Here is a 15,965-nt window from a genome sequence, read left to right on the forward strand (position 1 = left end):
AAATCAAGCAGACCGCCATTATTTAGTCAATACTATGGGTATGCAACGTTTAAACCAAAAAGTTAACCATCAACCAAAAACTTATAGCAAAAACAGCATCTTTCATGAAAATTTTTAGATTGAACGATAACCAACATTTTGTTATATGTATCTTTGTATACAACGTAGCAGATGTGGATTGATTTCCAATGAGATAACTATATATTACAGAATAAAGAATACCAGAGCGCAAATGCTGAAATGTCTCGTCTGCTTTACTTATGATAGTATATTTGTTGAACTTCTGTAATATTAAGGGTTTTACTAGAAGTGTCACATACTCTTAAAATTGTCAATGATTTATAAAAAGAGGTCAAGGTCAGATGAACCATGACATACAGATCTCTACAAAAATCCCGCACACCAAATATAGGAGTCCGATGCTTACAGTACCTTAGAAACTGACAAATGTAAAAGTTATGTTTGGCCAATTAATTCGGAACATGAGGTCGAAAGTATATGAACCCTGACCGACAGTCAGACACAGACATCTTACTATCATTCAATATATCAAATACAATTGACGTCATATATGAAACATGCATACAGACATGTACACCATACACCAAATACCGTGGCCCTATAGCATACAGGTATGTAAGCTTTATAAATAATATTAGGCATAAAATGAGAATTCAAAGTTATAAATACAAAATAAAACATCTTAATGTATAAAAAAACAATACTTATGAAGGACGGACAAATGGACTGGTATTGATACAATTTACCATGTCTGTGTGGTATTATAAGATATTAGATCCAATGGCATTGCATGATTATAGCCCTATTCACCAGCAAAAGAGACCCGGGTCAGTCATGCCAATCTAGTTTTTTTTTAATACCAATAACAAATATTAATTATCATATAATTGAAGAATAGTATGAACGTCTTCGTAGCATTAGATCTTTCACGATCCTTTTCACGATCTTCAAAAACCGGTACGTGATCTTTCACGATCCGAAATATCAATTTTGTGTAAATATTTCTTTTTCTACCAAGTTTCAGATTATGTTTTATTATACAAAATAACTATGAGAACCATTTGATGCATTCAAATAGAATGCCCTTTTTCGAAGAACAATAGTTTATTTTATTGGAATTTGTGAAAAAAAATCATGTTTGTTTACATTTTTGATGTCACTGAAATGTCGAGGAGCAATATGCCTTTTGTTGTTTTCTAAATTAAACTATGTACTTTTAGAACTGGATTTTCTCACATACTGATCATAATGTTCAACCATTTTGACAGACAGTTTTATTTTGTTGTAAATTTGTCCGTGTAATTAATTAAATTAGATTATTTAATGACTTTTCATATGTCTTCTCGATTAAATTTCTTTCACGATCCGGTACCAGAGCTTTCACGATCGTCTCGCAATACTTGACCTCCGTTAGATATTCTTTCACGATCATTTCTCTCGATAAACCGAATGACACCCGTGTTAGCGAGTACACACACATTTTGTATTCAGACAATGTACATCCTACAATTAATAACTGGCGCTTTAAGGTTCGTGGCATATAAACTCTTATGTATTTAATTATTTTGAAAACAAAATGAAAATTATGTCTAAAGAATAACCATGATGAAATAATTGTTTTTTCCATAATTGAATCGTGCATTATTTGTATTGGATTACTTAGTTGCCTTCTTTTTAGTGCTATCTATTTTGTTAACTGACAAATGACGAAATAATGCAATAGTTAAAATTAAATATTTTACAAAACTTTGTCACGATTAAAAAATTAAAACCGACTGAATGAATTAAAATATGAGAATTTAATAATTATCGATGTCGAAATTAGCCGTCGGTAATAAACAGTCAGTTTGTGTAAAAGAAATAGCTACCAAATTTGTTTATTATGTATGTACAAAGTATATGTATATTGTATATAATCAGCCCTTCTGTATATTACTTGTTTTTATAATTGATTCAACAAATTTCGCCCCTCCTCTGAAAAAGGACGCTAATTTTTATATAAAATCTCGCAAAATTATGACCAATATTTTGGCACATCCCCGTTCACCCAATAATAGGAAGTGATATGGTTTCAAAGAGAAAGTAAAACGTTAAACGCCGGATTGTCGTCCAATTAAAACACTCGTTACATTGTTCTTTTGTATATTTAGAATCCGAGATAAACCTAGATTTCTCGAGAAATGCGATAATTCATTATCTGAAATTGAGAAAATTAATTATCTGGAGATTAATTAGGACTATCTGAAAATCGATCTGAAAAACCTAGATTTTCTTAATACTTTGAGATAAACCGGGATTTTCTCCACATAATGAATTTTCTGTAATTTCTGAGATAAACTAGGATTTTCTCGAATTTGAATTAAGCTGAGATAATCTTAATTTATCTGAGATAACCCGGGATTATCTGAGATAATCTAAGATTAATTAATAAAAGTGGTTCAGGCGTGCCATACATAAACCATTATAAAAGTCAATTACTACAATTCATATGCCGGAAAACGGTTCCGTACTACTAAACAACAAAGAATATGTCAGTCAGTGGAAAGAATTTAAAAACGTAAAGGTAAGAATATGTATTTTGTAGAACATTTTCCCAGGTAACTTTAATATTCGAATTTATTATATACTTAGTAGTAAATACAGGTAAATTGTAAGTGTAATACAATCAATGACAATCATGCTGTATCAACCATCCGTGATGATATCGATATCAGTCACGGTTACAGAGCTCTTGGGATTATATTGGTGTCTCGGGTTGATACAGGTATGATATTGAAAAAGCCATATGATATTCTCTATATACATTATAATTCTAAACTTGTCGCATTTATCTATCAACATGATTATAATGTGAACTTTCAGCAATGATATACAACGTTGCATTTATTAAAATACATTGTATGGATTGTATGGCTGCATGTAATTAAGCGTCATGTAGTGGTGATATTACGTGGTGAGTATAAACATTACATTATCCCCTATATGGTGTGTTGAGAAGAGTAAACGTACTAGGAATTTGACAGAAACGTTTCAAAAATGTTTTCGTTTTTAAACATTACAATTTGTTTGTTTCGCTGGGGGATAGGGTTTTTTATCGGGTCAAACAGTTGTTTTCAATTTAATAAATAGGAAACTGTTTTTTTTTTCAATAACATAGACATGATAGAACCTAGATTATTTAACAACAAAAAACCATGTTGTTTATATTAATTTTGTTTATCAATTTTCAATAAAAACAAACTATTTTATACTTCTTTTCTGAAACAAGAAGATACATTGTCGGTGTCTTATCGTAAAAAAAAAATCAGTATAAAAGTAAAGTTTAGAAAGATCGTAATGAAAAGGAATATAAAAAAAGGTATGGAAAGCTTTCTTTACATACTGAAGTTAATAAAATAATAAAAACAAAACAAATAAACATCATAATATATTATCAATCTAATGAGATAAACTCATCATAGATACCAGGCTTAAATTTTTATACGCCAGACTATCGTCTACAAAAGACTAATCAGTGACGCTCGAATAAAAAAAATATAAAAAGGCAAAATAAAGTACGAAGTTGAAGAGCATTGAAGACCCAAAATTCCGAAAGGTCTTGCCAATTACAGCTAAGGTTAGAATTAGTTCTCTGCACTTGCACCTCATTTTCTTTCGGCTGTTTATATGTCGCGCGTGGAAGTTTGTAAACATTGCATTTTTGCCTGGTTTTGGAAAATTGACATGGATAATATTTAGAGCAAGCAAAAGTTTAATTGATTTCGAAAACGAAACATAGAGTCACTTTGGTTTTAAACGAACTTCAAATTTAAATTTGAGATACACGCTCAATCAATGATCGATCAAAAATGCTGTCTTGATCTGTCTTGATCATTCTTTAAACGCCTCTTCAATTTGAACCAGTGTTTAGAAATACTACAAAATGGCTGCAATGGAGTTATATCAGGAAAAGTCTGAGACTATTTGAAAATGACCTGGCCAGTCAATTGTCAGTCAGACAATCATGGTTCTACTGTTGTAATTTTCCCATTGACAGTTCAGTTTTGGTTTTTTTCGAAGCTGATACTGACTATTAATTTGAAGCCATATTTGAGGGGCCTGATGGGGGGGGGGGGGGTCTCATCACGATTTGATTTTTTTGTCAATCACGATTCACAGAAAATAAATTTCCATGATCACGGATCACGAAAATATAAAAAAAAAAAATCTGTAGAAAAACGGATCACGATAGCGAAAATGCGCCGATCACGAAGAACGAAAATAACCCATCAGGCCCCTCATATTTCAGTAACAAATGACAGACGAAGCACATATTGAAAGCAAAAGATAAAGAGCACGGAAGAAAAACATTAAAGACATAAATGGTACTAAAAATGTTCCCATTAGGGAGAATTTCTTCTGAATCAATTTCTCTCAATTACAGCATCTTCATCGTTGAGTAAAAAATAGTTGTTATCAGGCTTCATTTCATCGATCATTCTAAACCGTATGATATGGTTCCAGATTCGTTGTTCATCAACTTCCTGTTTACAGAATACTTATAATATTAAAATTATTCTAACTCATGCAGTCGATGTATTTTCGATCAATTTTCTTTGGAAACTACAAATAAAAGCTTCCTGAAATTTCTTATCAGGCTTTATCCTACAATTGGGTGTCTTATCATACGTTAACAGCCCTACAGATATCGCTAGCCATACAGATATCGCTTTAAAGCCCCGCCCACTGACTTGAATGTGTACATGTGTAACACACAAAATCAACCATGCAACAATATCAATAATCAGTTATTGTAACGGTCAGTTCGAAATTCTGAAGCGTAGGACAAATCATACACGTTTGTCTTAAATCGGACAATGTTTTGTTATTTCTTTTTACTGTTTAAATTAGTTGTTATGTTATTATAAATAATTATTAACTTTGAGCGATATATGTATTAGTGTTGACTATGCGATTTTTTTCGGCGTACCGGTCATCAGCTGATTGTGTGATTTTTTTTAAATATTACTTCGCGGGCCTCAAAGGTAAAATAAACAAATACTAATATATTTTAAATCGAAAATGAATGCAATAAATGTGAGTATTTCTGTCTTTCAAAGCAAAAACAATGTACAAAATTAATTGCAGGATAAAGACAATAAGGGGACGACCATTTGATATTCTGGGGGGGGGGGGGGGGGGGGGGCCAGGAGGATTTTGAAAATAAATAACTCAGCCTTGATAATCACAAAAATAAATGGTTTGTTCTGTGGTAGTTTGAAAATAAATTACCTGACTTACAATGTATTGAAAATAAATAACTCAGCAGGTCTAATCGAAAGTATGAGATGGCACCAGATTCTTCATAAATTCATCTTTTTTCCAAAAAAAAATCGGGAAACACTTCCCATTTCTTTTAATAATAAAAGTATAAATATTATTTAAATATACTTGAAATGTCAGAAAATTGGTATCATTTAACTTGAGGTTAATTGTCTCAGGAACACTTTCCCCACTTTTATTAAATCAGGGCCGTAACTACATTGAGACAAATGCCTCATGTAGGAAATTTCAAAACCAAACGCTTATCTCCATATCATATTGTGTTCACCGTGAGTGCCTTGCAAGAAGCAAGTTCTGTTCTCCCTCAGACGTAGCCCCTGATTTTTCGGGATCAATGTTTCTTATTTATTTGTCTTTTGTTCATTGATTGCCCTTCTGTATTCTGTTAGTGTTGCATTCATTTTGTAATTTAGTAATTTTATTAATAACTTGATCATGAGTTTAAAAAAACACAGCAGCCACAGACTTAACTATGTGAATTACATTTTTGCTTTATCATGCATACATGTATTTGTCTTTTGATGTTGTTCCTAGAAACTTAAGTCTCACACTGAATCTATAACGTGATTTTTTTTTTGAGACCAAAATATTGTCATAAAATTATTAAAACAGAACTTGCATTTTCAGTTTAAGAAAGGGTCTGGGTAACACCCAGAAAGCATGATTTTGCATCATTTGTTCTATAGCTTCTTGGGCCTTCAGTGGTTCAAAAACCCTTCAAAAAAAATTTTGCCTCGCTCCGCTCGGCGAAACATGTTTGCTAATACTTTTAAAAGAGCCTTAGTTACAACCAAACTTTAATACTGTGTATGAATGCAATACATGTATATGCATTGGGGAATATAGAAGATTCATTTCTGCAGAGGATAATAATTAATTTCTGATTAAATGGTACATAATGACTCGACTATACATGAATTATTTATAATAAACAAATAATTTAAAAATTGTATGTTTTTCAATATTATAAATATAGCTGTGAAAATAAATAATCAGTCCCTTGCTTTAATGAAAATGAAAAATCTTGCTTCAATAGTGCAGAAAATAGATAATCTGTCCTCTTAGTTTACAAAAATAAATAACCGATCCAAAACAAATCCTCCTGCCCCCCCCCCCCCCCCCCCCCCCCCCCCAGAATATCAAATGGTCGTCCCCTAACTGTTTATAGTGTCTTTAAATATCAGCTATATTTGTACTCGGCTCGAAACAGGAGTAATAGCTCGCTGAAGCTCGCATTACACGGTGAAACAAACAATCAAAAATCGAAAAGGGGCAAAGTTTACTTTAGATAAAATAATATTTAATCTAATTTTTATACGAGACCTTAAAATATTTTTATTTTTTACTATGATGAAACAATGACTGTAAATAAAAAAAAAATATCAAAAAACATTACATTCATCGATTAAAAAGTAAGCATCTGAAATCGATGTTGAAACGATTGTAATTTTAAAATTAATTGATTAAGTTTTGTCATTATTAAAAATTATACAATTTTAGAAAAGCTGATTTATATATTAACATTGTGTACTTTTTAAAATGAAGGAATTTTAGCTAATAGGTAAGTATTAAATTGTACCGGAAGCAGAAGAACTATCCATTTTTGAATAATTTATCCTGTTTTGTTATCACAAAACTATCTCATTGCTATTTCACATGTTGGAATGAATATTAAATATGATTTACATCCCTTTTACTAACTTTTGTAACACTTAAAAAGATTTAATTATTACAATAGGGGAGGCTAATTTTGTAATGTCACTCGAAGTTGTGAATATGTTTAACTTATAAATTGGTCAGACAATACTTGGTCATGTTTTATGAACACGACCGAGTATTATCTAACCTATACATAAGATTCATTGCTAATAACTGACAATTGATTTTCAGTCTTTCAGTCAAAAATGACGGAAGGAGCACAACGCCAAAGTCAACATATTAAAGGTCGCACTGAAGACCAAGTAATACAATTAGACACTGATGAATCAAAAACAATGTTAAAACCAAACCAACAAATTAGGCCATTACTTCCAAACAAATGTATCAGGGATTTTGCGTTAAAGTTGTATGGTATGAATGTTTTGAAATTTGAGGAATTAGATAGTTTTGAGGACAGGAACTATCATATCATCGTAGACCCTGTTATAAACAATAACTATATTAAAGACTTCAGCAAAACAGGCTACGTTCTGAAGGTTCTCAACTTGAGGGATTCCAAGACACCAGCTTTTATAGGTAATAAAAGTATTAACATTTAATTTTGAGGTGTATGCATAATGAGTCTATCACCTTGCTGTTATTTACACTGTACGATATTTAATGTTTTAAGTAGAAAAAGGAGAAGATCCATACATTAAAAAGATAAAATTTATAACTAATTGAAGATATCCAGTATATTTATTGCAAAAGGGAGGCGGATGATACCAACAAGATATTCAAATTCATAAGTCGAAGACAAACTGACAATGCCATGGCAAAAACCGAATAACAACAAAAAAGACAAACAACAGTTTACACAACACAGCATAGAAAACTGAAGACTGAGCAACATGAACTTCACCAAAATCGGGGGGTGATCGCAGGTGCTCTGTAGATCCTGTTCCTCATGTGGCACTCTTCGTGTTGCTCGTGTTAGGTACAAATTCGGTGATAAGTCTATAATTAAATTTCGAGGAAAAGAGGATTGGATAGTGGTTACGATAATTGGAACATACCCGTCGTCATAATTGAAACAAATATTCCACAATGGTCAACCGACTCGTGATGGCGTCTGTAAAGAAGGCATAGGGATGACTTCAACTTCACCACATGCATTGGAACCAATGATTTAAATAGCTCCCTTTTAAGCAAGCATATCACTCTTTGAATATTTATTCTCTTTCGACGGAGCTAAATTTGAGGTTTCATATTGATTTTGTAATCGTTTTTCTTGTTTATTAAGTTATTTTTTCCCCTATATCTATATGATCTTTATAATTATGCGTAATATTTTATTACCACAACTGGGTCGATAATACGGTTTGTAGATTGCAGGTCCAAGATGTATCAATAATCCGATGTTCAATAAGTGTTTTCAAAACTCAACCATTTTCTGTCTTTTTTTCTCGATTAGTGTAATACACAATGATTGACTGGTGGTGTTTACCTTTCAGAACACGTGGCTATATTATGGCGGACCATTTGTATTGGTAGAGGAAGCCGTAGTACCCGGAGAGAACCGCCGAACTTCGGCAGGAAAACCGAGGCGGGGTTCGAACTCACAACCTCAGCGTTGATAGGCTAGGGATAGTTGTAGATGAACAAGAGGCCCTAAACAAAAATACAGAGAAAAAGAACATGACAAATGAAATGACAAAAAAAACCAATTTAAGAAAAGCGTATTTATTTTACTATTTGGTTTATGCATGAGACAAACATACGGTATACAAGTTGAACAATACGAAAAATGTATAATTCTTATTATTACAGAAGCACAACATTCAATCTTAGAACATTTACGGAGGAAGAACATTCCTGCGCAAGAAGTTGTACAGAATGTAGAAGGAAGAATGTGGTCACTGCAGGGTGTTACTAATAAATCTAATGGTAACAATTGAAAGAACCTTTAAGTTACAAAACACTACCATAAAGGAAAAGTCGTAATAGAATATGTTAATTTTGTTAATAAAAAGAAGAGAGTGATTATAAAAATTTGATATAACGATCAGATACTGGTTTAGTTTTATTTGTAATTTTAATGTCATCATTACGTCAAAGAACTAGATTTTATATAAGTACATGTATATTGAAAGATAGTTAATATAAAAAAGAAGATGTGGTATGATTGCCAATGAGACAACTCTCCACAAGAGACCAAATGACACAGAAATTAACAACTATAGGTCACCGTACGGCCTTCAACAATGAGCAAAGTCCATACCGCACAGTCAGCTATAAAAGGCCTCGAAATGACAATGTAAAACAATTCAAACGAGAAAACTAACGGCCTAATTTATGTACAAAAAATGAACGAATAACAAATATGTAACACATAAACAAACGACAACCACTGAATTACAGGCTCCTGACTTAATGTCTGCTTTCAATTTACCTAATATCAAGGTTGTTTTATATAGTATAATATTAAAATAAGGAGATATAGTATGCTTGGCAATGAGACAACTTTCCACCAGAGTTCAAATAACGAAGATAAATTTTAGGTCACCATACGGCCTTCATCAATGAGAAAAACCCATACCGTATATAGTCAGATGAAGGACATGAACTATGATCGACAATCACCGAATTATATGTTCCTGACTTGCGACAAGCACATCAAGAATGTGACAGGGTTAAACATGTTTGTGAGCGCTCAACCCTCCCTTTACCTGGGACAGTGGTGTTACAGCACAACATAAGAACAAAACACTGCTACTTTACAAAATAATAACCTACAGACTCAATTGTAAATTTATGAGTACAACTAGACCAATTCATGTTTTTTAAAACGTCCGTTTTATTATATAATTATTGTTTCAAAATGTAGATAACACTAAATAATTTGGGTGTGTCCGAAGCGCTTTTTCGGATTTACCTTCATAAGAAAAGCAAAACTCCCTAAATTTGAAAGCCAAAGATATTAACTAGAATTTCGCGAGGGGCTATGAGAAGCAACACAAATCCTTTTTTAATACAATGATATTGTTTTATAGAAATTAACAGCCGATACATTTTCCATATGATGAAATACATGGAAGGAGAAATAGCTATTACTAAGCCCTATGTTCCAGTGACTTTATTCAACATAGGAAAGTTTGCTGGTAGACTACAGAATGCTCTAGAGGTATATAACATTAACGATATTAAATATAACTACATATACGATATGTTACCAGAAAGAGAGCAGAATTGTATCATAGTAAACACAATTTCAGCTTGGAACATAAACTAAATGTATGAAAATGGACAATAACTCCTATAAGGAGTCAGCTGACAATTTAGGCTATGCTGACTTATTTGTGTATCTTATTGTGCTGAACATCTTTGATATTTACAATTTCTCCATCTTTTTTGGTTTCTGCAAAGATGCACAAAATGGATAAAAAAGATCTTTCCTATAAGGGGTCAATTTACAATTTCCTTATTTGTAAATCCCCTTTGCTTTAATATTTGTGCTATTTCTGTTTCTATCTATTATGGTTTCTCTAAAAATGGTAAAACATCCTCAAGGGCAATAACTCCTATAAGGGTTTAATTGATGATTTTACCATGTTGGCTTATTAATTTGTAGATCTTCTTTTGCTTAACAATTTTGCTTTTACAATTTCTGTTGATGATTTCTATTATACATCTATCAGTATAGTTTTCAAGATAATAATCAAAAACTCCTCATTTGATATATTATATATTTATTTTAAAAGATGCCATTTATTCTCATGTTATATTCGACTGAAAAACTGCACTTCAGGAAAGAATGGCCAATGGATGGAAATATCAGAGAAAAAATGATTTATGCAATTCTTAACCGTAATTTTATCTATTTCTCAGGATTTTGATAATGCTTTTCTAAGAGAAAGAGTTTGCCAATGGAATTTGGCAGAATGTCCTCGAATTTTAGATTTCGTGTTTGCTTTGAAAAGCAAGGAATATGCGCAACTTGTAAATGTTATCATAAAAGAATATATCAAAGAAGTGAAACCAGTGTTGGGCCAGTTAAGGAAAGGTAAAACTCCATCAGATAGTTCAGTTTTTCTAACAGACAAGTGCACTTGACATTTACGTTAATGATAATAAAATGCAATTAAGATAAAAGCTTTTTTTTTTAATTTTTGTAACGTATTACTAATAAGATAAAAGAAGATGTGGTATGAGTGCCAATGAGACAATCCTCCATCCAAGTCAAAATTTATAAAAGTAAACCATTATAGGTCAAAGTACGGTCTTCAACACGGAGCCTTGGCTGACACCGAACAGCAGGCTATAAAGGGCCCCAAAAATTACTAGTGTAAAACCATTCAAACGGGAAAACCAACGGTCTAATCTATATAAAAAACGAGAAACGAGAAACACTTATGAACCACATCAACAAACGACAACTACTGAACATCAGATTCCTGACTTAGGACAGGTGCAAACAATTGCAGCGGGTTTAAACGTTTTAATGGTACCAAACCTTCACCCTTATCTAAAACAATAGTGTAACATCACAACATAGAAAAACACACTATAAAATATCAATTGAAATGGCTTAACTCAATCAAAAGACATATTAACACCGGTGAACATACACTGAACAAATAAATTTGATCTATGATACAATGCAAATACAAAATGAATAAACTAAGGGAAGAATAATTAAAGTAACATGTTATACCGCTGTGAAATGTTAAATAATTTAAGAAAAACAACATACTTGAACAAAAATATCAGCCATTTGCAATTACTTTAAACACAGGTAAATGAAAATAATTTTGTTGTTAGGTATACGTGTACAGTTCAGATAGAGAAAGGAAATATTTTTACAAAATAAATAATTTTGATGTTCATAGTTCGAAGAAGTGAAAATTTATAGTAATACCAAACACTTATCAAAGCTGGTATATAGACCAGATATAACCCTGTATAACATTAAATAACAAAAAAGCATTACAATTAGTATCAACAGGTCATAAACAAGAAAGTACGCTTTGAGAGTACTCGCAGTTACTGCCAGCTAGTTAAAAGCCAAACACAATTAATAATAAACAATCATGCATCAGAGACTAAGACTTTTAATTTTACCATTTGGAAACAAATGTCGGAAATCCCTGAAATAAGGCCGAATCAGTTAAATATAAAAAAAACATTATACAACTTATTTTCTTGAAGCCCCTTTCATTGCATTTCCATGTTTTGTTGCTTATCTCTGAATTTTATGATATACCTGAACTGCTGTATTATTTCTAATTTTTTGGCGTATTTCCGATATACTTCAGTAAAAAGTCATTTTGATTACAAATGCTCTAATTGCTAGATAAACTCAACATAGATACCAGGCTTCAAATTTTGTACGGCAGACGCGTGTTTCCTCTACAAAAGACTCAATCGAATCAAAAAAGTTAAAAAGGCCAAAAAGTACAAAGTTGAAGAGCATTGATGACTTAAAATTTTGAAAGGTTTTGCTAAATACATCTAAAGTAATCTATACCTGGGACGGAAATCCTAAGTATTTCGTAAAATTCAAAGTTTTGTAAACAGTTTATCTTTAAGTTTGACCATACTAGAAAACTAGTGGAAAGAATACAATGAAATGGATTTTAATTTTACATTTCTAAAAACAGATGCTGGTACCTGCACGAAATAATAGCTTATAATTACTATGAAGACATGCTCACAAAGATATGTGGATGCCAAGAAATGAACAGGGGTGTCCTGTTTTAACGGTTTAAATGTAGTGGTTAACTATCTATGTCACCTGACGTCTATACTTTCTCATCATGCAAATGTCTATAAATTAAGCAGAAAGTAAAATAACAAAAATACCGAATTCCAAAGAAATTTCGAAACGGAAAGTTCCTTAACAAATGGCAAAATCAAAAGCTCAAACACATCAAACGAATGGAAAACAACTGTCATATTCCTGACTTGGTACCGGCATTTCCTTATGTAGAAAATAGTGGATTAAACCTATTTTATTTCTAGCTGAACCTCTCACTTGTATGACAGTCGCGTAAAATTCCTTTAAATTGACAACAATGTGTGAGCAAAACAAACAGACATAATAAGTAAAAACAACGAAAGAACAATGAATGTATAAATTAGGGATGCCAATGCGGGGAAAAATTACTAATCGAGTACTCGTTGGTTTTATCGAGCGATACTCGAGTACTCGCTTTGGAATATATCTTCAACACTGAAACAACATACGTATTTTACATTCTCTGGTTTGTTGTTCAACGGACGATAAACCATCTGCATAAGTATTTGGGACAAGGTATTACACACCATAATTAATAGCTCATTACCTTCAGGTACTAATTAAATAAAAAACAATAAACTAATCAATATAATTTAATGAACACTTATTTGAAAATTATAACAAGGAAAAATCATGTCAAACAAGAGTATTTGGTAATCGTTAAGAAAACACATTTAATGTTTACAAAGGCGTTAGGGTTAAAAGTTTAACTATTCACTGAGAGTAACCAGAGGATGCAACGAATTTATTTTATTTGGAAGCATATTCTTTTCAACTATTATTAGGGACAGTCGGTTTTGCAACTTTATAACTAACAGTCTTGCAGACGAAAATATTTGCTCTGACGGTACCGATGTGACGGAATGGCTAGGACATGTTTAATTTATCTAAGTGTAAGCCTAGGTATAGCCCACGTATTTTCGGTGGCATTTTAAATTACAATTTAGCACAATCATTCAAAGCAAAATGTATTTTATTTACTAGAATGATTAATCAGTGATGCCTATTTAATTTTCCGAAAGAGGTTCTCAAGAAGATCAATTTTATATAAAGAAGACAGCAATATTCTTACAGGAAACCGATTAATCGAGTATCGTTTTGGTATGCGACACTCGAGTACTCGAGTACTCGTTGACATCCCTAGTATAAATGAATAAAAAGAACTGATTTTTTGCATTTAATTAAAATATATTCTTATGTTTTTTAGTACTCATTCACGGTGACCTTAATGAAAACAACATTCTTGTCAAAGAGCTTGGTGATCAATCCAGCGTTCCACAGGAAAAACGAACTTGCGATGTTATCGGTATTATTGACTTTTTCGACATGCATAACAGTTACACAATAACTGACATAGCGATTTTGATAACACACATGTCTACCGAATGTAAATGCATGGATTCACTAGATGCAGGAGGACATATCTTAGCAGGTTATCTGACTGAGAGTAAACTAACAGCCGTGGAAATAGATATTCTGAGGACATTAATCTGTTGTAGAATAGCACATGTTGTAGTTATGTCAGGGTATACTCTCACAATGGACCCTGATAACAAATATGTATCATCTTACGTCGACAGGTATAAACCTCTTCTATGGAAATACTGGAACACATCTAAAGGCGAACTGCATGAAAGATGGATCACAATTCTCAAAGAATACGGCATGGATAATTTATACAATGTTTAAAAATGGTAATGAAAGCATTCCACTTGAATGGTGTTTAGCTACGATTTAGACAAACAAGAAAATACGTTTTTTATTTGTTTCCAACATTCACAAGTGTAAAATGATATTTCTCTGTTACCACAGTTACCACTTACTTTACAAAATAAGCTCTAAAACATCGCTGTTGTATTATTGGCTTCAAAGTCAAAAATTTAACCTCATTTGAATCCGTATTCATGCGACCTGCAATCTAACCTTTGTTGGAAATGGGTTACGCATGCGCTCAACATGTACAGGGATTAAAACGAATGTCAGCTGAATAGGTGAAACTAGGAAAGGCAGCAGTAGGAAGTCTGATCTCGTTGATTGATTCTACCTAAGAAAATCGTTCTTATAAAAGTTATGAGTAAATGATTTATATTCAATTTATATATGTTTTTATCCATGAAATGAGATTGAACAGAACTCAGAAATCGAAATTATACTGTTGCACGTGCTAACCTATCTTTTTTTATTTTATGTTTACTTGTATGCTTATATCTATATAAAGTGGTGGCATGCCCATTGCCAGTTTTCGCGGGTCATGTCGGTAGTTATTTAGATAATGTCCAGTCAAGAATACACGAAATACTATATAACGACATTGTGTGTTGTTTTCTATGGAAATTCTGTAATTCTGAATTACTATTATAGTAATTCTTAAATCAAATGGAAAAGTTTGAATTAATTCGGTGGGCTAATGCCCCTTTAAGACTAACATTTTGTTTTATTATGCAAATATCTGAGGTTGATCTCTGATTATGAATAACCAGTTTCCATACAGAAAAAAGTAAATAACAAAAATACCGAACTCAAAGGAAAATTCAAATCGGAAAGTCCCTTATCAAATGGCAAAATCAAAAGCTCAAACACATCAAAGGAATGGAAACAACTGTCATATTCCTGACTAGGAATACAGGCATTTCCTTATATAGAACATGGTGGATTAAACCTGGTTTTATAGCTAGATAAACATCTCACTTGTATGACAGTTGCATAAAATTCCATTTTATTGACAACAATGTGTGAACAAAACAAACAGACATGATAGGTAAAAATGTGAAAAATTAGGGGTACAGCAGTCAACATTGTGTTATAATCTTAATCACTATAAAACAAACAAATTTGTCAACAAAGAAAAACAAAATGGCATACAGACAAAGCACAAAAGCAAAAATTAAAGACAAGAATACAAAAAGTGACTACAGCACAAAAACACATTGGCGGGATGCATAAGTACCGAGCCAACCCAAAAGGATATCACCAAAATGGACTAAACAGTAAACTTTATTAAGGTTAATAATTTACAAAGACAAATAAAAGAACACTATAACACGTTATTAAGATGACAAACAACGTCAGTACCTAGAATCTATACTTCAAGACCATCATGTATCATTTGTGAAGCTGATACGGAATATTTAACAACAAGGTCTTGGTATCTTCCGATGAACTTTTTTTAGAAAAAAGGACGAGACGT

The 15,965-nt window shown here is 32.1% G+C and overlaps 1 protein-coding gene across 6 annotated transcripts in view; it reads left to right on the forward strand.

Moving 5' to 3' along the window:
• LOC127734655 (hydroxylysine kinase-like) overlaps positions 1–15,089 on the forward strand; it is a 47,992-nt gene extending 32,903 nt beyond the window's left edge. For 3 of the 6 annotated variants that reach the window (XM_052244649.1, XM_052244645.1, XM_052244646.1), the window contains exons 2-6: positions 7,234–7,578; positions 8,812–8,928; positions 10,035–10,165; positions 10,870–11,044; positions 13,986–15,089. In XM_052244649.1, coding sequence (XP_052100609.1) covers positions 7,248–7,578; positions 8,812–8,928; positions 10,035–10,165; positions 10,870–11,044; positions 13,986–14,467 — 1,236 coding nt within the window. In that variant the 5' untranslated portion in view covers positions 7,234–7,247 and the 3' untranslated portion in view covers positions 14,468–15,089. The other 3 variants (XM_052244648.1, XM_052244644.1, XM_052244647.1) reach the window with 3 other exon arrangements.
• Positions 15,090–15,965: the final 876 nt, after the last annotated feature.

This window comes from Mytilus californianus, unplaced genomic scaffold (assembly GCF_021869535.1).
Source record: "Mytilus californianus isolate M0D057914Y unplaced genomic scaffold, xbMytCali1.0.p SCAF_3, whole genome shotgun sequence".
In the NCBI taxonomy this organism is placed as follows: Eukaryota; Metazoa; Mollusca; class Bivalvia; order Mytilida; family Mytilidae; genus Mytilus; species Mytilus californianus.